Here is a 24,158-nt window from a genome sequence, read left to right on the forward strand (position 1 = left end):
AAGATCAACACAAAATATTATGTTTTACAGTTGGTTGACGAATATATTTTATTATCACATTACTCACTTCTGTAGAAATGCACATCATTCTCAGTTGTATAATTACGATTAAATAAATACAAGGAGAATATTCTACAGCTCCACCTTTCCTTTCCTTTCTCGCAAGTCACAAACACGTGTTGCACTTTCCGCGTCGCGTCGATTTCTCGTTACAACAGAATAGATATAAATACTATTCTGTACCTCCATACTTCTCTTATTATTTTTAAGCATTCAATTCAACGACTTGTTCGTGATTTATTTGATCGTGTAAAAGGCGCTTAAGGTAAGAAAAATTCAATTAGGCTATATAATGCTTGTTTACAGTGGCGCATGCTGAAAATTTGAACTGGTTTACCGCAACAATTCTTATTTATTGTATATCCCCTATCAATCAATTCGATGTAACAGAAATAAAACACTAATGCAGTCACGTAGTAAACAGAAGTCAGACAACTTAAAATTTTCCAGCAATTAGCATATTTTTCATCAAATCAAATCTTCCTTTTTACCTAAAATTGGGCATAGATTTCCCTGCTCCAAGGGAAATTTCCCTTCGTGTAGCAACACTGCCAAGCACGAAAGTAGGAAGGAACAAACAATTTTCTCCTGCCAACGCCACTTGCAGGGGTGAAACTGACCTCGCCTTCCCCGCATACAATCTGGGAGGAAACCCGTTCTTCAGAAGGGTGCAATGGAGAACGATCAGTGGCGTACATAAACTAGTCTCTTAGTTGTTAAATAAGTTACTTAAATTCTGGTTTAGAAGCTTGTTTTAATAGTTAGCATAATACATAACAATTACCCATAAAGCTAAATGTATATAAAATATATATAAAAAAGTTGGTTTGCCGCTGGTAAACGCAGTAACATGGAGAATACGCTACTGCTTGTTTATTAGTATCCTTGAAACAAACAAATTAATAAAACTAAAATAAAAAAATAATTATCAAAGGAACTACTTTTGCTTTCCAAAATTATCACAAATGCACAGATAAGGTATAAAACAAAGAAAAACATGATTTTCGTCGTTGTACACCTGCACGACGTTCGCGCCGCTCACGGTCCCGTCAAATATTATTTCCAATTGATCGTGACCGGACCGTGAGCTGGACAGGCCTTGACCTGAGCACTAGCCGCGAATGCTTCTATTTAAGAATCATTCAATAATATTGGACCGGACCGTGACCATTGAGCGTAGATGTGAATCAAGCCTAACATTACTGACGACAAGCTTTTTAAAATAAGTTTCTGGGTGTGAAAACAACCACCTGCCTTCCGAATACATTCCACATGTTGCGAAATGTACTAAAAAAGATAATCTGAAAAAAAAAATGAAAAAAAAAGTGTATGGCATGGACAACAAACGAATCCCATGATTCCGCCCGTATCGTTTCAAACCATTTACAATTAAGGTTTCCAGGTTTCAATTCACTCAAGTGTTTATTACGTTTCAAGCACTGTAACAAACAAACAAAAACACTTGTCAAGTTGAATATTACTTGTAGTTTCACACACACTGTATATGCTAACACTACGATGGTAACACAATGATTTATCATCAACACTTGTTTACATAAGGAAAGAACGGTAACGGCATGTCTTATATTTCTGCTGCTAGGGCTTTGTATATTCAATTCAAATTGTCTAATAAGAAAGTCATCTCGAAGATCAGTCATTATAACGTGCGAAATAAATAGCACCTCAATTTTACAATGCTAATTCACATGCATTTGCTACACTTTATTTACTTACTTACAATTAAGTAATATCAATTTATTGTCATTTATTCATTTACCTATATTTTCTTCGCATTAGTAAAAAAAAAACTTTACTTGAACCACAATTTCAACTTCTTCACACATACTCGGGCTTACGTTTTAACCGCAATATATGAACATTCCGTAAATTCAGTTTCAAATGCAGATTAACATTGTATACAGCATCCAGAGCCTATATGGCTAGCGCCACTGGCGTCAAAAGTGTTAAGTGAATCAGTTTAGGAGGCACAAATTAGAGACAAAAAGTAGGAACACAATATTTGCGAGTGGCAACAGTCACACTGCTGCAAGATACATGTAAATTTATATTAGTACTGTTTGCAAGGGTAAAAACTTTGAGGTACTTACAGTCCGTAAGACTTGAAATGCCAGCCAATGTGGTGATTGGTACACTGGGAATTTCGCCATTCATTGTGATGCATCTGTGAAAATTATTTCACACACATCGTGGCACATTTTCTGGAAAAAAAAAGAGAGAGAGAGACGTTTATTAAAACTCGTACAAGTTGCAAAAATAAATAAATTCTATACAACATTACACACATTTCTTTCCGAAGGAATTATTACTATTATTAGTGTTTAATGTGTCTACTTGTGATGAACTTGGCATACTTCGTTTGGAAAGTACATTGCAAATAAGATTATTTATAATTCGCATAACCAAAAACCTGAATACGTTACCCTATCATATAGCTGAAGGGCAAAGTCACAGAGTTCAAAATCCGCAATTCATGTCACTCCACAGAACATACAGTCGGTCAGAGTCAAGAGCTACAAAGTCGGGACTCAAACCACACTTACGTGCCGGTGCCAGTTTGCCAGTTCAATTGATCAAAAATTTATGAACAAGTATTAAAATTCTTATTTACTTCAATCTGGGGATCCTTCGAGATTTTAGGCTCCACTACGTTATGTAAGCGAGATCCCCAAAAGTCGGTACGGGGATCGAGAGAAAATCTTCGTGGCTCGTTGTACAGCATCCTCGTCCCAAGAATGTCGATGGCTATCTTTTTATATTTAAACCAAACATCTTGTATAGGTCTACTGTCTTGGGGTAGCAACAATGAAACTACAACAATATATTGCTCAAAATTAATATAATTTATCGATAAAATACCGTAGAAAGTATATAACCTTTCTATAAGGGAGTAAAAAATCAATGATAATTTAAATAACGTACAATTAAAAATAATAAACATGTTTTTGAACAATATACCGAAGGGGGTGAACAAAGAGGGGATCCCCATTTTGTCAGATCCTAGTCTGTCCCAGTTTTGTCCAACCACGTCATTTTCAAGAATTCAGGACGGTGCTAAGTAAATTCTTAACCTCACTCGTTCTCACCAAACCCAACTTACTGTTAAATAATGGCAGTTTGCGGTGCTGAACTTACAGATTTTCTTTACGAATCACTGGAGACACATTTACATATAAAACGCAGTCCAAAAACACAAACTTTGTTCGATTTATATGAAAAACAAATTCAGTGTGACAACACACTGTGCACGCTGAACCAGACTCAAGTCGAAACATTCTGTCTCAAAACACAACAGAATATAGTTAGCTACCCATCCGCTGGATATCATGACTGGATTACGCACCTCATTTTGCTCAACTTTCCCCTACATAAAAAGTCTTACTTTTTTTCTTAAATATTCTTATATATAATGTTAAGTGAAATTGAAGACGAGAACGGGGCAAACCTCTTGCAAAATCGAGACGAGACTTTATGTCAAGAGACTTTTATTTTGATTAGGGATAGGCAGTTGATGAAAAGTCACATTTTCTTCTGGGCCTTCAAGACGATGCTAAACCTGTTTTTATTTTGCGTTTTCCGGCCTTTCTTGAAATTTGTCATTTTTCAGTTGTTTTTTTTTCAGTTTTTGTTGCATTTCTTATCACTTTCAAAGTTTTTTTTGCCCCTTCTCTGTTTCGTGAATATGCATTTACTAGCATACCTTATATATATAAATTTCCTAACTTGCCCTTTTTAGCAAGAACGACATTAATCGAAAATATGATCAATGCAATCTTTTGCAATGTATTAAATGTGGTAAATTATTATTTTTCCTCCAGCAAACTTAAACTTTCTTTGAAGCTTACTTTCAGGTTACCTTGCTGGCCACTATTATCGGTTTAATCTGTGCTTTTAAAGTAAAATTAGTCAAAACATAAAAAAATATAATCTGATGCATGCGAAACACACCTGTATTTTCAAATGCTGCCCACCTATTTATTGTATTGTGTAAAGCCACTCGGTAAGGAGGTGCATTTTATGTTACATTGAAAAAAAATAAAGAAACAAAATTACATTAGCAAATAACTGCTCTTTTACCCTTTGCTTCGATAGTTTAAACCACCGAACAACGGGTTTTATCGAACTATTCAACAACTCTTGTAATTTATGAAAAAAAAATCATCATTTTTAAAGCGAAAATTGATTTTAGGTCATTTTTTTAAAAAATGTCATTTTTTAATAATTTTAAGGTCATTATATAGGTCATTTTTTGAGATTCTTATGCCGTCAATTTCCGAGCCCTTATGATATTGTATAATTTATTAAGATATGGTACAGATATCTCGCATATAGATAAGACCGTTGTAATTATTTGGTGTGTTTGTTGTTCAGTCTGTTTCTACGACTTTTATTATTGTGAGAATGCAGAGGTGAAGTAGAGGATGAAATGGCGCATAATTCTGCTCAAGCTTTGATGTACTTCGTAGCCAAGAAATGTTGTTAATATATGCATACTATACAATTACAGCGAAGTTTGTCCTCGGTCTCCTCAAGTTTCGAAGAGTCTGGTCTCGTTCTCGTCTCGATTTTCATACGACAATTCCAGCACCATTCCTAAATATTCTCGTCTCTATTTATAAAGAGTACTCCTCAATCTCGGTCAGTGAATCTATTCTACCGCCTCCACGCAGTTCACCAAAAATGAAGTACCGAATTAATAGCGTAACTAGGATTTCGTTAGAAAGGGGACATTCAATTTTTTTTCTGCCAGAAACATCATTTTTTCACTTGTCTTATGTTGTGACAAACGTTTCTTCATTTCATTTGTAGACGTACGACTACACAGATAAAAGTACGATGTATCTGTGTTGATTAAATATAATTAAGTACACGTAAATAAAGCCTCTTAAAAATATTTTTGATAACAGCTATAAATACCTATTTTAAAAAGTATATGTGAAATACACTAGTTAAATTTTCATCATACTCCAAACGGTGAATGGTGGTGGTAGAGAAAAAATGTAATTAAACTGAATTTTGTAAAGGAGTGAAAAATTAAAAATCCACTTCAAATTTGATTGATTGATTGACTTTAATTTGCTTTTCTTCCACTTTTGGCTAATCGCGAAGATGACGATGATTTTGTTATACGATGAAAGGACAAACAGAAGGACAGCACACAAAACGAGCACGGAGGATTATACTGGCCGTGAGTCCAGACGCCAGTCTCTCGCAGTCTGCAAAATGCAATCCAGGGTGCACTACATGGAAGGGAGGTTTGCATTTAGGTGTCTTCGGAAAGGTCACACGTTACACCCCACTTCACGTTTGAGAAATAGAGGGGGGGGGAAGCTCCATGATGTTTACTCTTGCTTTCGGCTAAATTACAGGCAGTGTCGTTGGATGGATCAAGACGTATATACCGGGTGGTCCATTTATAATGATAGTATGGAATATCGCATGCAGAATGCATCCAATCGAAAAATTGCACAGAAAAAAAGTCTGATACTATTGAGGGGGTAAGTCAATGCCGCAAAAATAAATGTGAAATTTCAAATGGAACACCCTCATTCGTGTTACATATTTGGATTCCGTGTTGAAAAAGAAGTATTTTTGATCGAAAAATGTAAAAAAATTGCGACCTTCGAACATTTATAAACATTTGGTAGTTTCAGTTTCATTTTGTTCCCTTTATGTAATAACAGTTTTGGTTTCAGTTGAGAACATTGCAAAAACGAATTTTATTCAAAAAATGTGTGCAAAGAATTCGGCAAAAGAAAATTGTTTGCAATTTATGTTTTCGTGTAACAATAAATAATATTAATTTGTTCCACAAAATTAAGTATGTTACTACAAATTAGTTATCATTTGAGGTACACAAATAAATGTTTAAAGGAGCAAATTTTCAAAATGATGACCGTTCTCTTCAATGCATTTCAAAACACACAAATCCGAAGCACTGTGCCTCCACTGGGTATCGAACAATTTAAGTTGGGTTAGAGTTCAGTAGACATATAGAATACATTTGTAGTCCATTGCGTTAGTAAGGTGCTAGCGTAGTGAGCTACGAAGCGATAGGCCCTAGGAACGAGTTACGGATAAGTTATGACGTTTTATTGTGTTTGTAGTCTCATCAAGTCGTCATTAACCTTCATCTTTGCCATTAACTTAGGGAGGAGGATGAACGACGTAAAATGAGTAAAATAGAAACAAACGAAAACTGTTAGTTAGCCTAGTAAGTGCATCTTTCTATTCCTCTCACTCCTTTTTTCAAGGGGTCCCGGGTTCGATACCCGGTGGACGCACATAGTGGTTCGGATCCCACTTTAAACTGTTCAGTCCCGATTTGCCTTACTGTGCATAAAGTGGACTTAAAATACCAAATCAATCAATCCTCTCACTTTTTGCTGATGGTACGAGTTCAAGTTATAATGTTTAAGCGTAAGTGAAGATGACAGAGCGAATTTTAACTTCAAGTTACGATACGGAAGATTTCGTGGAAACGATATATCGGCGATACGATAAATATCGTGGGAGACGATATATCGGCGATACGATAAATATCGTGGGAGACGATACATCGGCGATACAATAAATATTGCGGAGATGTTATTTATTGTCGATATCAAGATGCCATAAAAATATCGTATTATATCGTCAATGCTGACGATTCCTGATGTCGGCCATCCCTGCTATACACACAAGCGTGTAGGGTGGAATCCGCGATTATATTGCTTCCCCTGAATGCTTCTTCCCCTACAACTCCGCCTAAAGATTTGAGACATACCTACGCTGATTAGAGATTGCCCAAATCAAGGCCATTTAATAACCGGATGGATTTGAGCACGATCATACCGTGTCCCATCTCACACCGATAGCTTCGTCTAGGCAAGTAGGAATCCAATTATGCATGTCCACATGGATCGCGAGCCAGATTCTTTACAACCTCTTGCGAGTGCCAGCTTGGGGTCAATGGCCGGCGAAAGCGAGGACGATGCGTACACGAACATGTTCCTGTTTGCCGTGATGGACTTCCTCCTCAGACTCGGCAACACCACGATGTGCACTCGTATGAAAGAATAAAGCGTAATCAATAGCCCCGTCTAGTTCGCTGCACTGTTTGGCTCTCTTTACACCGAAGCGTCTATTTGGTTACACGGTGCAATACCGAGTCGTCTAGTTCGTTGATTTGGAGTCAAGTAGTGTATTTGGTGTCTGCACCGTTTGCACTACGTTCTGGGTAGGTGTATGATCACGTGGTGAGCATAGGCGTGCGCACGGGGGGCATGCCCCCCTAATCCGCAGATTATTTCCACGGAGGGACAAGCAAGGTATTTTTCCTTGGGGCATAATACCCTGATAACTAGGGAACGGAACTTTAGGTAAATAAATGTTTTTTTCTGCGATAAGATAGAGACCTTCGTTTTTGCCAAAATTCTGATCATATCTTATATGTCAACACAGCAAATTTTATTTTACATAAAAACACATTTCCAGTTTTCCGTATGTAAATACATATTTTGCGAATTTTCATTTTAAATACACAAAATCGCTCATTGACTTCAGCTACCTCGAAATCCTCCAAGGAAAAATTTATATTCTCCGCACCTCTTTCATATCGAGAGTGCTAGGTTTGTTTTGTCTTTGAGCACGCTCGCTGGCAGACTTCTGGCGCCTTGCCTATGATCCTATTGGGGGAAAATATTATTTTGCCAACCGTGTGGTAAATCTATAGCAGCTGACCAACGTTCGCAAATTACGCAGCATTTAGATAGCAACAAGAATGTTGTTGCTTCTTCACGTTTGAGCGGCAGACAGGCACTTATCGGGCAACAAACTCCATCTACTTCTGGAGAACCGTCAAAATTGTCCGTTTTTTCAATGTACTTGTGCAGAGCTTTTGTGTCCGCAGATATTTCACTGTTCAAATTAAAGAACCCTGATTTACGAACATACGAACTTCGAACCGCCTGACGAGTCAACCTTGCGAGAAACGTATCTGCACATGTGTTACGAGCAAACCTTACAACATATTCGCTCACTATGTGCGCATCAAAATATTTGGGTATGTATTGACGAAACCACAGACTCCACCGGTAGAAAAGTGGGAAATGTGATTGTGGGAATGCTAAATAATGACGAAAGTCTCAACGAAAAAATATTTGCTAGTGTGTAGAGAGTTGGCCGGAAGGCATAAAATTTGACAATGTTCTCCTCGTGACAGATGCTGCAGCTTACATGAAAATAGCTGCAGTAGGCCTTGCAGTTAGCTACCCCCAAATGGTGCACGTTACATGTGTGGCTCATGCGTTGCATAGAATATGTGAAAAGATAAGAGCTTTTTATCCCGATGTCGATAAACTGGTTTCAAATAGGAAGAAAGTTTTTATCAAGTTACCTAGAAGAATAGACCTTTTTAAACAAAAATGTCCTGAGGTTCCCCTTTCCCTACACCTGTAGTTACGCGATGGGGCACTTGGTTGGATGCAGCTGTATATTATGGCCAGAACTTTGAAAAATTTGTATCTGTTGTAAATTATCTCGACAAAGAAGACAGACTATAGAAATTCTGCAAGAACTGTTGAAGGATCCCTCCTTAAAAGCCGAATTGGCATACATCTCAACAAACCTGTCCTTTATCTTTAATTCTATACGAAAGCTTGAATCGTCCGCGAACACTTTTGCAGCTTCCGTGGGTGAAGTCCGTATAGTAGAAATGAAACTGAAAGAACTCACCGGATCTAACGCACAAGTACTAATGTCTAAATGTACAGATTTTTTTGGAAAAAACCAAGGTTTTCAAACTTTGTGCCAAATTGCACGTGTTTTGGAAGGTGAAGTATGTGAGGAAGCTTTGGAAAACTTCAGCGTTAGTGACATTTCGTGCTTCAAATATGCAAGAATTGTTTCTTGTGACGTGGAGCGATTTTTCTCACAATATAAGATGCTTTTTTAGAGATAATCGCCACAGATTTACAATGGAGAATTTGGGAAAAAAAAACTATGGTGATCCACTGCAATTCTTCCAAAAAATTGCTCGCTAAGAGGTAAGCATTTAGAAACTGATTTCAGGTGTTGAAAATGCATGTAATATTTTGTTTTTGTTACCAATTTTTTTATTATTATTTTTGTCACATATTTTCCTGTTTTTATCACATATTTTCAACATTTATGACACATAAAAAAAATATTTGAGTTTTTTAGCACAAAGTTCCGTTCCCTACTGATAATAGTGTTGCTCCCTCAAAAAACACCACTCGCCTTCCTGCATCGCCATTATAATAATTAATGTAAATTATTATGACAAATAAAATTATCCGTGTGTAAATGTACTTTTAGGTTGAAATTCGTTTTCTAAGGGAGAGATGTGGCCATTCTTGGCCCCCTTCCATACGTCCATGCCTCTATATTATTTTATTTTCACCTAGAAAATAGAGGAAACTTATCGCTGTTATTAAACGATATTATAGAAAGAAAATGAAGTATTTTCAAGCCGATGAAAGTTCAAAGCAGCTACGGGGGAATGGGGTGTAGTTGCGCAACCACAGGGGCAATCAATTTTAGGGGGGCAAACAACGGAAGTAAAGGAAAGCAAGACTAGCAGAATCTAAGAGTAGCAGGACAAAAGGATACTCAAGATGGAATTAGTTTTCACGTCTTTCTTGCATTATTTCTTCCAGACGGCCAAGAGCATCTGCAAAGGGGGGGGGGGGGGACAGCACCAATTAACCCATCGATTTTTCAAATTTTATACAAATAAAAATATATTTCGTAGAATTTTCTTGCTCGCTTCGCTCGCAGTATCTGCTTTTCGTGCAGCCTTGTGAAGTTCAGAGCCGTAGCTAGGGGTCGACAGGATATAAATGAAAAAAAATGTAGAAGAGAATTCTATGGCGCTTCATGAAAATTTTGCGCAATTTTAAAGCAATATTGTTTTCGTTTTGCAAAAATTTTGGGGTGTGTGTGTGTGTATATATATATATATACACAATATATATATATACACACACACACACACACACACACACCCATCACTTCAATAAAACTTAAACAGTGAGATTAAATTAGGTTTTTCTTTCCCGACTGAACTTTCATCATGGCTTTTGCCCCCCCCCCTAATCAGAGGGTCTGCGCACGCCTATGGTGGTGAGTGCTAACTAATCAAATGAACGTTTAAAGCAGCAGACGGGCATTTGTTGAATAACACCGCTTTCCGTCTACTTGGTTGAACGTTATTTCCTTGCACCACCCTGACACTGGAATACACCTACACTACACAGTGTGTCAAAAAGTGCAGCGAACTAGACGAGGCTAACTTCTGTTCTACAGTGCAGTTCATGCTTGGAAAATCGGTAAGGGACAAATATAAATTCAACGGAAAATAAGAAAGTGGCGTGTATTTGAACTGAAATAAAAAAAGCTGCACTTTTTCACTGGTTCGCGATAATGTGCCATTAAAATGATCATCGTTGAGGATATTAGGCGTGTAGAACATGTAAATGAAATGTGCTCTTTGCACCCCAAATCCTATCCTTAACCCTTAAGTATTGCTATCAATAAAAATTCACCTGGGATATTTTTCTTGAAATTACAAACTGTTAAGACTGCGCATAACGTTCTCCTTGCTACTATGTTTCTCCCTTGCCAGTATTGTAAGTGGTGGTGGTAGGAGAAAGGTGTAAGGAAATTGTTTGTGTATATGGAGTGAGGGTGAAATTGAACCACTGTAGGACCAGTGGTATTTACGTATATCTTTAAAAAGTATTTATATCGTGTAATGTTATTAAAATAGTCTGCAAAGGGGCTATTTACCTTTCCTTAATTATATTTATTTAATCAACATAGGTTTATCAAGCTTTGATCTATATATATTCTGCATTCTTGGGTCAACAAATAATTCAAATCTAGAAATGTTTGTAAATTCACCAAAGTACTTAATACGTAAAGTGTCTTATTTACTGTATTTGTATTTTTGTTATTTTACGTCGCATTTCTGCCAATTTTTGTTTACTGTGAAGATTTGGATATGATGATTACATGAAAGTGATGAAGGACACTCACAAAAAAATCTATGCCGCGCCGAGGCTCGAACCCGGGAACATGGGTGGCGAGGTCGAAAGTCGACCACTTAACGCACTCGGCCACCAAGCAGATTGCTTTATTTACTTTTCTTTAATATTCTTATATAATGTTATGTGAAATCCAGGACGTTTCAGTATCATATAATTATGTACAAATATAATGACACATCTTGGCTACGAGTACATCATACGCTGAAAGTTCGAGCATTTACAGGGTGGCTACAAACAAGCAGAAATAAAATTCCCTGACTTTTCCAGGTTTTCCAGGACAAAATTTACATTTTTCCCTGACAATCACAAACTAAACTAAATTGATGTTTTTGCAAATAGAAATAATAAATTCACATAGATCTACGGATGGTTTTGTTAAGTACCAATATTATCTTCTATGAAATCGACTTAATTTTTCTATACTCTTATGATTTGAATTCAAACTGCAAAATAGTGAATTTGGAAAATTATTACAATTCACAAGCTAGGGAAGGATTATGGAATTTTGTCATACGTAGTAAGTTTAAAATAAAATACTTGATTATTTTTAAAGTTACGACTAAATGAGATAAGAGTGAACAGTGAATGATTAAGAAATACAATTTGTAATTTATCAGTCTCCTTATACATTCTCGGTATTATATGTTGATATTTCCACTGAGGTTTGGAACCCTCTGCTTGCAAGAGCCATGAGTGCGGATTCATTTTTTAATTCATAAATCTACAGGGGATGAACAACAATATGGAAACACCTGCAGAAATGCACATTACCTTTATTAATATCGAGTAGGACCATCTTTTGGCACGCAAAACGGCCTGCAGTCGACGTGGAATGGACAAATACAGGTCGCGTATGGTTGTCAAAGGGATGTTGTACCATTCTGCCTCCAAAGCAGCTGCAAGTTGTTGTAGAGACGATGGTGGTGGGTAGCGGGCTCGCACCTTGGTCTCCAAAACCGACCACAGGGGCTCAATAATATTGAGGTCTGGCGATTGTAGAGGCCATGGCAGATGTGACACCTCATCTTCGTGCTCATCAAACCAGTCCTGGACGATGTGAGCTGTATGAACAAGGTCTCTGTCATCTTGAAACACGGCATCACTATCTGGGAACAAAGTTTGCACCATGGGATGCAGCTGGTCACTCAAAATGTTTACGTAGTCCCTGGCAGTGACATCTCCATGCAGCGTGATGATGGGTCTGGTAGAATACCAGGAGATGGCTGCCCAAATCATCACTGCACCACCGCCATGCTTCACTCTCGGTAACCGACAGTCTGTATCGTACGCTTGTGCTGGCGTTCTCCACACGTACACTCGGCCAGCAGTTGGAAACAATGTAAAGGATGACTCATCCGACCAGATTACAGTCTTCCACTGCTCCATTGTCCAGTTTTAATGGGCGTTGCACCACTGTCTCCGTCTAGCAGCATGGTCAACAGTCACGAGTGGTTTGGGAATTGCAGATCTGCCATGAATACCCTGCTTGTGGAGTTCTCTTGACTGTTTTGACGCTAACAGGGTTTGTAAGCACTGTATTCAGCTCAGCAGTGACTTTTGGAGCCGTGGTGATCTTCTGCTTGGTCAAAATCCTACCCAATGTGGGTCTGTCTCTGTCACGCAACACACACTTGCGTCCACGCTGGTGCTTCGCTGATGCGGTTTTTCCGGAAGTCTCGTAGGCAGTCATGATCTTCGAGACTGTGCCTCTTGATACACCAAACATTTCCGCTACTTTCGTCACGGAAGCTTCCACCATACGCGCACCAACAATTTGCCCTCTTTGAAACTCTGTCAGCTCCGACATGATTCACGATAACCTGCACGGATCGGTCGCTCAATTGTAACTGGCCCATCTGTCAGGTTGGCCAGGGTGTATATCTCACAGGAAGTGCCAGTGACCACAGCGCCACCTACATTCAGACGCAAATCGTATTTGAAATGGCTACCTGTTTTATACCAGGTGCTTCCATATTTTTGTCCATCCCCTGTACTTCTCTCTTCTATGTAAAGCAAACAACTTAACTCTTGCATATAAGTGACACAATTGAATTGTACAAAAGAAAGTGTCATATTTCCTTACATTATCAATGCGATTTCTGCTTAAGTACAGTATATCCAAGTGAAGTACTGTGAAACTGAAAACATGCAGTTATACCATTATTGCTGACGAAAAGGATACGTAGGTATTAGAAATTTAACGCAAGGCATTTATAGAATTGCATTGTATAGGTACCTGATTTAGCTAACCACACATTAAAACAGGAACACTCTAATAATAAAAATTTCTAAAGTTAATATACGAGGGGCATCCTGAAAAAAGCTCCAATAGTGCCTATACGCAGCACTAGTGGTCGGAGAGCGTCACACACACATGCAGGCAGGAAGAAGTGGCATGTAACTGTAATCTGGTACAGTTGCAATGCAGCCGTTTTAGGACAGTTCTAGGTTAAAGATTGCAGCTCTCATACAGTCTCCCACCGACTGCGATGTAGCCTACATTGCATGCTCAAAATTTGGCACAGAGCCATCAGCAATCGTGCGAGGTGTGCAGACCAGACGTCGTGAGTGATAGTATGGTCAGACGATGGTGCAGACAATTCACAGAAGGCCAATCGAATGTGCACAACCCCATACAACTGAGTACACACGAGCCCTTTGCATCACTTCAGGTGATAGATCTTGGACCACTCCCTGTACAGCCCTGTCCTTGAATGTACAGACTTTCATCTCTTTGTTTAACTGAAGAGGTTTCTGGCAGGGCAAGGATTTGACAGCTACACTGCGGTAGAGATAGTTCTAGTCTTTGCTGTCAGACACATATACCATGGGCATACAAAATTTAATGACATGCTACGACAAATGCCAGAACAATGGTGGTGATTATGCCGAAAATTAGGTTAGGACTCAATGTTACTAATGCAATAAATTACAACTGATATTCTTGTTTTATTTATGCCTAATCGGTAGGGACCTTGATATTTTGTTATTTTTTTTAAATTGGTGTATTTTCTTATTTTTTACTTTTTGCTATACGGTGTTATTTTTCCAAAAATTCACATTTTCATTTTAGCGCATTTTCTGGCAAATATCTGAAATGATACCTTCATGGTGTTTTTAAACTACTGTTTCAAATTGTAAGTCACATGGCTTACGCCTCTTCGTGAGAGTTTGATTTCTTGAAAGTTATTTTGAGAAAGTTATTTTCCATACTCCTTTCTTAATTTTAAGGTAATGATTTTAGATAATAGAATTTTCACCGTATATTCTGAAGGGTGCATAATGACCATAAGTGGTGACGCACCCAAAAAATTAAAATCAATCAATCTCACGTGACAGATACCAATATATTATGGCACCAAAAATTGGCATTATCTATTTTTGACTTGTTAGTGTTACGTTTACCAAAATTCGCGTTTTTGTTTTAGAACATTAATCTGCCAAATATACCGAAACTTAATACTCCATTGTGCTTTTAAACTATTATTTTAAATTGTAGGTCACATGGTCTACGTATTTTCATGACAGTTTGATATGTCGGAACAGATTTTTGAGGAAGTAAAAGTAAAGTGCTCCCCTGCACTTTGCCGTGAAGACGTATAGGGGTGTGGAGTTAGGGCCCCAAACTTTCTTGATCACGGCTGAAGGTGGGGGTGATGTGATGAGCACCACACTCCTGGCTACCTTTATCCCTCAAAGTTTCCTCAAGGTACCAGCTTCATATGATGCTTGGTGGGTGCCGGAGCAGTTTGAATAGGTGGAAAACATCCCGGTTCTCCCCTGCAGGTGATCGACCCCAGGTCTCTTGCATAGTAGTCAGATGCCCTAACAACTGAGCTCCATTATTACTCGCTCGACAAATGTCGATGGTGCGCACTTAGCTTGGTAATTCAAAACATATCTCATGCTACAAATACGAAGATGTGGCTCCCATGTGACGGTAGATACGAACTCTATCTCCTGTTAGAACCCTGCCACTTTGCTCTGTGATGCAAGAGGTTTTGATAGAAGTTGAAAAAATTGTGGGAAATACATGATTTAATGTGGCTGTCGGAATTATTCCATGTACGTATAACTCTATAGTTTACTCTTGAGTAAAATGTTGGAAAACTTGCATGTACACAAACATGGCCTAGAAAAGACAAGAATGTTGAATTTCATGGAATTTTTCGTGGTTTTAAGAAAAAAAAATTAAAAAAATCGCTAAAAACGCCAACAATTTGCATTTTATGCCAAATTCGCATTATTTCGATATTTCGAACGGGCGAAAAATGTGTCCAGACATCACTGCACATGCCTAAACATAACTCAGCAGCAATTACCATTTTTCACGGTTTTGGCGTTTGCGAAAAATCAATATCCCTACTAATTGGAAATTACTTTCTGGCCACCCCTCGTATAAATCAGTAGATGGAAAGTGAAAATTTAGCAGAGCTGGCAGAGAAAAGTCAATTCTTGAAGAAAGTGATTTGCTTTTATGATTGAATGATTTGAGTAAATATGATATTAAAATATTTACGTATTTATTATTAGTATTTTATTTCATAATATTGGACATTATCCTTACTCAGTGAGAGATTAATGACCATCTCTCATGAGTTTAAACAGACAAGACAGAGAGTGGCGTTAATTTCATTTCAATACTAGTGTTGCAGTAAATTTGAGGTTGGGAGCATGCACTTGCCAATTTTTATAACGTTCACCAATGCAGATATATGTTTCACTTTTTCGTGATAGTATTCAATATATATCCCATTTGGTTGGATTCTTCTTGATATCTAAGAATAGTGCAATGTCATTGTAAACGTATGTTAACTTGTGCGAAATCAGTAATACGTCAGGATGATGAAACAAAACCTTCGTAAACACTGCTACATTAAATAAGGTGAAGTGAGCCAGAAGAGTAACACAATTCGAGGAGTATATTTGCAGTCTAAAGCTCTTCTTGTTTGTGCAAGCGATTTTTGTTGGATGTTGCAGTTCATGCAATTTCTGTCGCGTGTTGTAGTGAGGTACTTTGTAGGGTGGCTATTCGACAAAAATCGTATGTATCAATGGAACCTATTTGTTTCCATGTTCCTATAGTTTGCCCAACAAAATGCCTTACTACGACGTCCGACAACTATCGGACGGCACCACTCGCTCTTATCCCCTCCATCTGTTGACAGGTCCCCTTACTACTCCCATACGGTCAAGAAAAAATGATAATTCAATGCATTTTTCAGGTAATATTTAAAGGTTAACGTATGGTATCATGGTGCTGATTATGAAATGAATGTGCATTTTGGACCATCATACTCTTATGTTTGGGTGGAAACACTGACACAGGTCTTGAGCAATTCTGGGAAATTCATACTGATGACCAACCTCTTCCCCTCTCCCCCCCTCTCCGCAACATATACCTGCCACATTTCCGAACAGAGTTTCAAATTTTGGCTCATTATTCAACTTGTATGGCACCCAGGAATATGAAACATATTTCAATCTCTTTGGAAACGTCCATTTTTTGAAGAGAATACTAAGGTTTGCGCCTTCTCCCCAAAATAGCGGGAGAAGAGGGGGCAAACTCCTAATTTTTGTTTTTCCATTGAAACTCGGGGGTCGCGCCCCCAAACCCCCCTTCCTCGGTTCGGCGTTCTGAATTGTACACTGTTGCATGCTCTGATGTTTTTGCTGCAAAACAAAACTTATCCGATGTAGATTGCTCCCATAGTACCAGAGTTATAACAATTTTCCTCCAAAAATGCAAATTACCTATTTTTCGTAAAAAAATCACATTTTGGCTTATTATTCAACTTGTATGGCACCCAAGAACATGAAACATGTTAAGTTATCTTGATAAATGTCCATTCTTTGAAAATAATACTAAAGATCGCACCCTCTCCCCAAAATAGCGGGGGAGATTTTTATGTTTTTCCATTGAAATTCGGGGGCTGTGCCCCTAAACCCCCTTCCTCCGTTCGGCGTTCTGAATTGTACACGGCTGCATGCGCTGATGTTTTAGCTGCAAAACAAAAGTTATCTGAAGTAGATTGCTCCCATAGTGCCCGAGTTATAACAAATTTTCCTCCTAGAGTGTTCGAATTTAAAATTCCCGTCGAGAAGCCAGGGCGAGAAAAATCTCGCTCTCTCTCCTCCTGCCATCACTGGTTTCTGGCGCAGTGGTTGTGTTGCACATAAAAGAGGCCTAAAAGTTGAGGCCGAAACTTACGAACGAGATTTCCTGTTCCCGTGCAGAGTTCCATAACGATATCTTTAAATAAATAATAAAAAAATATTTAAAAAGTCAATGAAGACGAAATTCCCTGACATTTCCCTGACTTTTTTTGACACCTCAAATTCCCTGACTTTTCCCGGTTTTCCAGGTCTGTCGCCACCCTGATTTAATCCACTTCTTCGCCCCTTGCACTCTAACGTTGATGAAAGTCTGCTAAATTCCACATACAAAAATTTATATGTAAACACGTCCAAGTGGAAGTAAAGGCTCCACAGCTTAACTTCTCCATGTAAAACAAGGCGAAATAAATAAATAAAAGTCGTAAAAACATAACACATCACACCGGTTAACGCATCTAAACAAATTTTCCAGCAGAATGTAATTTAAAATATTAGTTGTAGCTTGTCTGGAACATTTAATTTTTCAATACGGGAATGGAACGTCGTATCAGAAATCCAACAATACCGGGCCTGGAAATAACAGTTATAACGGTCACAAGTATACGCCCCTTGTCACTCCTCACTCCTGTCACCTGTGACACAAGAATGGGATAAACAACAGAGGGTTGCAGAAGTTAAAGATAAGACAAAGCAGCGAGTCTTTATGGGAAATGCTGACAACGGTTCGTGAATTATAGGAGAAGGGAGTGAAATAAAGAAGCGTATAAAACATAAGTCACCAGAATAAACAACACAAATGATGAAACATTTACAAGATTATTGTAGTTATGGACCAGAATACGGCTTTGGAGAGCTAGTGGAAAGCTTGGAAACCATACCAGAACTCGCCTGGTCGATATCACGAAATAATCCCTTCATTCATTTTTCGTTGTCAGAAAAGTTTCAAGTCGTAAATTACATGATGAAAATGGCAAAAACTGATCAAGTTACAAGAAAAAGAGAAAATGAGAACTCAATTCTAGGAACTCGTAGGGGCAGATAATGAAGTGGCAAGTGTTCAAAAGGGCAAGTCTATCACCTGTCCTTAACGATGTTATCACTTGAAAGAGTGCGGCCCCACATAGTACATGGAGCGAGTGTGATCAGCACCACGCTCCACCCGCCTTCTGGACAACAATAAAACGTGACCTTAAAACTTGAAAGTTGCGATACCGCCTGCACAACAGAAAATGACAATTTTAAAGAAACCTAATAATCCAGGGGATATCGAACGTCGAAATGCGTAACTAAACTGAGAATACTGACAATGAAAGATTATGAATAATACCGTACGAATATCAAGACAGCAAGATCTAGATAAATTGGGGCAGTTCAAACATAGCCTACATCTTAAGAAACAGTAGAAAAAAGTAGAGAAATTCCGGACAAAAAAAACGTAATTACAGGAACATCGAAATGTTTAGAATAATTATAAATATGGTTGAATATTTAAGCCTAACAGAAAAACGTCAACTGTGTGAAATAAGGTGTGATATCATATGCGGGAGATAATATTTCTGGCTGGTATGAACAGGAAAACTCTTGAAATAGTTTTAGAAACATGTAGCATTTTCTTCAACAGTAAACAGATAAGCCACAAGTCTAAGAATTATGGAATCGCGTGAAATAAATTATTACTTCACTTCTAGTTTCAAACACACAAATCACATTAACGGTCGAACCAAATTTCATTACGGAAACAAAAAGCGGAATAAATTAAAAACAACGATTAGTAACATCCAACAGCCTACAATGACAAAAATACAAGGAAGGAAAATAAATGAATGTTTATGTTACAAGGGGGTCGCCGTTGGGAGAAGACCACACTAAACAATCGCAGCCCACCGAAACTGCTTACAAAAGAGATTTTCAGACAACGCATGTACAGCAGGGCCGTAGCTAGAAGGGAGCCAGAGTAGGTATCGCCCAATCTCTAGTAGTAGTTTGCCCACACTCCCACCTCTAGAATCCTGATTATGGCACTTCCGAAGTAAAACTAGTCTCAATATATTATCTACCTTGATTGATTTATTGAATTTGTAATTTTGGTGAATCAGCACTTAGCACATTGTACGGGGTCCAGTCTCTCACCATAACTAAAATATAACCCAAAATAACATAATTGTAATGTCGGACTAGAGTTCGACTTGAGTTAAAAGCTGACTGAGGCTGTAAAGGGGCACTCAGCACACATAAGGACAAAACACAGGACAACACATCACACAGTCCTACAGAGTATTATACTGGCCGTAAGTCCAGACGCCAGAGCCTCGCGTCTGCACAATGCAGTATATCATCTACTTTGGTGGCCTTCCAAACAAATTTGGCAACGTCATTACGTTATTTTCAACTAAAATTCTCCCGCGAGTACTAAGTGGACGCTTAAAGGCCAAGATTGGCGGCGAGTTAGAGGAAGATGAATTTTGTTTCAGGAAGGAGGAAAGGTACATAAGATGCAATTGGATTACTGCGGGCAACTGGCAAAAGATACCTAGAGAAAGGAAATGAAGTATTTATAGTTTGATTGATTGATTTGGTGTTTTAAGTCCACTTTAGGCACAGTAAGGCTAATCGGGACTGGCTACAGTTTAAAGTGAGATCCGAACCACTATGTGCCTCCACCGTGTATCGAACCCGGGACCCCTTCATTACAAGGCGACGACGCTACCACTGCGCCATTGGGGAGGCCCGAAGTATTTATAGTATTTGTGGATCTAGAGAAAGCATTTGATAGAGTGAATCTAATGAAATGTACATATATTGAAATGGACTGGTATAAATTGGAAAGATATTAGACTCTTAAGAAACAACGAGTTAAGTGAGTGTAGGAGGAAACATGACAGAGGGCGGTGAAATTGGAGGAGGAATAAGACAAGGATGCTGCCTATCACCTACATTATTCAAAATCTACACAAGAATTAGAATTGAAGAACTGTTTCCAGAATAAGGGAGGAGTGATAATAGGAGGAAGAAGACATGCGCTTGTTAGCAGAAGACGAAAGGACGGCGAAAAGTATTTCAGAAGGATTAAATGCCCACTGTCAGCAGTTCGGGATGAAAATAAATGTGAACAAGACAAAGGCAGTGATAATTGGCAAGAAACCAAGGAAATCGACGTGAGAATACAACGCCAAAATAATGAACAAGTTGAGAGCTTCAAATACCTGGGATGTATCATTCGTAAGCAGTGGCATGAGCTGCAGTCAGGATGTCAAAGTGAGAACAGCAATGGCAAAGAAACCTTTAATAGAAGTAGTGTGTTTTGTGGACCTTTGGGCAAACAACTAAGAAAGAGGCTAATGAAGTGTTTTGTATGGAATGTAGCGTTGTATGGGGAAGAAGCCTGAATCCTAAGAACAAATAAGGAAATGCGGTTACGGCGCAGAATGAAGCGTGTGAAATGGACAAAGAAAAAAATAAAACTGTTGAAGGGTGGTCACTCTACGACCATGATAAAATTCAAGTATAATTCCCGGGCTTCGAGGCGAACTTTACAAAAATTCAAGGGTACAACCGGGTGTTTCCTCTATTTCAACCTTACGTATTACAGCCTCTCACCCCCCCCCCCAAACACACACACAAACATATTAACAATATAAAGGTCTGCGTGATCCCAATGTATTCAAAAATTCTAATTCAATTCAAGTGAACACTGTCAACGAAGTTAGCCGAGCGTATTGGGAAGTGGAGTTTAAATCTTCAATCAGTTACGCATATGTTCTCCTTTTGCTGCATCAGGGCAACACCTGTGCTACAAGTGCACGTCTGTATATCGAGGAAATGATGAAAAATAACATGTTAACACCAGGTACTAGGTCATTCAAATATGACCGGGACTGATTTTCTTTACCAATCCTTTATTGTCAAATACTTATTTGCACATGTCACCTTTAAAAGTACTCCCCTCCAAAGTCCATACATTTCTTCCTACGTTCTGGAAGCATTTTAATGACCTTTTCATAATTTTTTTCGTATCCACTCCCGAACACTGCCGATGACGGCGTCGTTATCCGCAAACCGCATGCCTTCCAAGTCTGATTTAAGCCTTCCAAACAGGTAGAAATCACTTGGGGCCAAATCGGGACTGTATGGCGGGTGTGGCAGAAGGTCCCATTTCAATTTGCTGAGGGTTGCCATAGTTGTGTTGGCTGTATGAGGCTGTGCATTTTCTTGAAGGAAGGCTACCCGCTTTCCACCTCTCTTCCGCTTGGATCGGATCTTTTCCTTTCACTTCTGTTGTCAGGAGTTCTGAGTAATAAGCTGCAGTGACCGTTCTGGCATCTGTAAGAAAGTCTACATGGATAACCCCTGCCAGTCCATAAAAAAAGTTGCCATCACTTTTACTACAGAACGGGTCCTCCGCGCTTTCTTAGGTCTGGGAGAACCGGTATGCCGCCACTCACGTGATGACTGCTGAGACTCAATTCTCCACGTTTTCTCCAACGAGAAATTTGTTCACAATGCGTTGTTCCACGCTCCGTGGCACCTGCTCGATCATCACTCTAGCAACACTATTCCCCAAGTACGCACAACTGCTGCGCATGGCAGGTTGTTTGCAAAAAAAAAAAAATCAGTCCCGGTCATATTTGAAAGACCTAGTATCTACGAAAAATTCTGCAATGAACTCTACGGCAAAGTGATCGGTTTAGAACCGTATTATATTAGTTCAATGTATTGACAGTGGCGGCGATTAGGGGAAGCAGTCCCCCCCCCCCGACAAACACTTTTTGTCCCCGCACTATGGTCTCTCTCCTTGTCTACCAGTGGATTTGACCGGGAATCATCTGTCCGAATGACATTTTAAATACGATACTGTCTAATTGCAGTATGTAGAAAGTAAACTTCCTTTGCCCCCCCCCCTCGCTCAGTTAAGACACCTAATCGCCGCAAACAATATGTAACAAAGGTAAGTGAACGAAACACTGCAGAAAATAATATATTACGTTCTCACCAATATCATAAGAAATGGAACACGTAAATTTAGGGAAACACATGACTGCATTAAACTACATCCACGTAAATTTAGGGAAACACATGACTCTACATTAAACTACATATCTTCTCAGCCTCCGACTCTAAAGGAACGAAACAAAAACCAATCTCTAGAGGAAATCATACGCTATAAATTTGGTTCACTGACTTTTGGACGTAAATTACATAGTTTCTTAAATATTTGCTGCTTTTCTTAGTCGGAAACCCACTTTTACTCTAATTCTAAAAATACAAGATTTTTTTAATCTTTCTAATTCAATTAAGATTTACGGTAGCTATATAAAACAAAAACTATAATTTAGCAAATTTTCTGCTCTTTCATTTTGGTTATCTTCACTTTTTGTGTATAATGCACAGTTTTCGATATATTATATATATTTTTTTAATTTTTAAGGTGAATTCTTGCCGCCATTTTCCAAGATGGCTGATTTTCCCCCCAAAATTTGGATGGTGGATTTTAAATATATTATTCACTATACCATTCCGCACAATCTGGCACAAAAAAACATTTGTGTTGCAATTATTTCCGGGTGAAATCGTTTATTTCCTGTACTATTCCTCGTGCCCTTAAGGGGATGAGGGATAATTTCGCACCAGTTGTGCATTTATTTCAATATCGTCCGAACGGGCAGTGCTACTGAGGAACTCCACATGTTGCAAGTGAAAGTGTTTTTTAAAGTTGATTATTAAGCTAGATACGATGTTTAAAAAAAATATGATGAATAAGAATTTTCAGAAACCCATGTATTCCTTATGGGAAATAAACTTCAACTTAAAGTTACGGTTAATCATATCGAAGTTTAGACATTTCCGTCTGTTAATTACTACTTCAGTCTGTCCTTTTTTCCGTTGATATATTTTTCTATGCCATCGGGTCCTTTTTTCCGTTGATATATTTTTCTATGCCATCGGAAGTTTGATATTCCCAAGAGAACAAATAAAATAATACTTCCATAAGAGCAATGTATTTCTCCTTGCCTCCTACGGCCATCCTGGCAGTGTTGCCAAACCTGATGCACATAAAAAAGAGAAATTTCACCGTAAACGGAGTAAAAACTTTCAAGGAGCTAGATTTACGAAACTGGACAAAGTGCCTGCTGGGGTAATTGTAGGTGTCAAATGAGTGGGGGTGTGGGTGATGGGGCGCTGTTATTACCGTTAGCTTTAAAGTGATGGCAATTTATTCTTAGTTTTCGCCGTCTAGATCCGGTGGCATCACCCATCTCAATAATCAAGCGATGGTCGTATGAAATCGAAAATAATTCCCGGATAACAATATTACGTCCCCTTTAGTTCAGCCAAGGCGCTATAAAGAAAAGTAGCTGGGATGTAAGATGGGGTGGGGCGACGCAGTCAATATAACAATATCACGTCACATACAAAATATATACTTATGACAGAAGTTGTCTATGTAAGCCGGAGCCAGTGATGGCATCATAATGGGGCAGGGGGCGGGTGCCATAGTTCACAGCCACCAAACGAGTGCACGAAAGACCCAGATCTGGCTCCAAAAGAGCGAAGCTGGCAACAGTGATCGGCAGCTGGTGGAGAGAGAAGGACCTAGGGGAAATTGTCCCTCTTCCCCTTAACATAAATATTTCTGGTCCCTAACCATTATAAAAACTACAAATCGTCAATTAAGAACATTCTTCAGCCTTCTATTAACACAGGGAATATGTCCATTGATAGATACTTTATTACATTGATACGTAATTTCAAATTTTCACTTCTGGGAGTTGCTCGTGAATCACAAGTTGTGATACAGATTAATTTCTGTAACCGTATTTCCAGGTTAGTCGATCCTGTGCTTCGACTGTCGGGCATCAGACTATCACAAGTCGGTCAATATCGTGCTGGTAGAAGTGCCTGGCGGCAGTAATG

The 24,158-nt window shown here is 38.6% G+C and overlaps 1 protein-coding gene across 4 annotated transcripts in view; it reads right to left on the bottom strand.

Moving 5' to 3' along the window:
• Nipped-B (Nipped-B cohesin loading factor) overlaps window positions 1-24,158 on the bottom strand; it is a 293,544-nt gene that overhangs the window by 202,645 nt on the left and 66,741 nt on the right. For all 4 annotated transcript variants that reach the window (XM_083117506.1, XM_083117505.1, XM_083117503.1 and 1 more), the window contains one exon: window positions 2,169-2,279. In XM_083117506.1, the coding sequence (XP_082973632.1) occupies window positions 2,169-2,232 (64 nt within the window). In that variant the 5' untranslated portion in view covers window positions 2,233-2,279. The remainder of the gene's footprint in view (window positions 1-2,168; window positions 2,280-24,158) is intronic.

The sequence above is a fragment of the Lepisma saccharinum genome, chromosome 2, assembly GCF_977018435.1.
Source record: "Lepisma saccharinum chromosome 2, izLepSacc3.1, whole genome shotgun sequence".
NCBI classification, from domain to species: Eukaryota; Metazoa; Arthropoda; class Insecta; order Zygentoma; family Lepismatidae; genus Lepisma; species Lepisma saccharinum.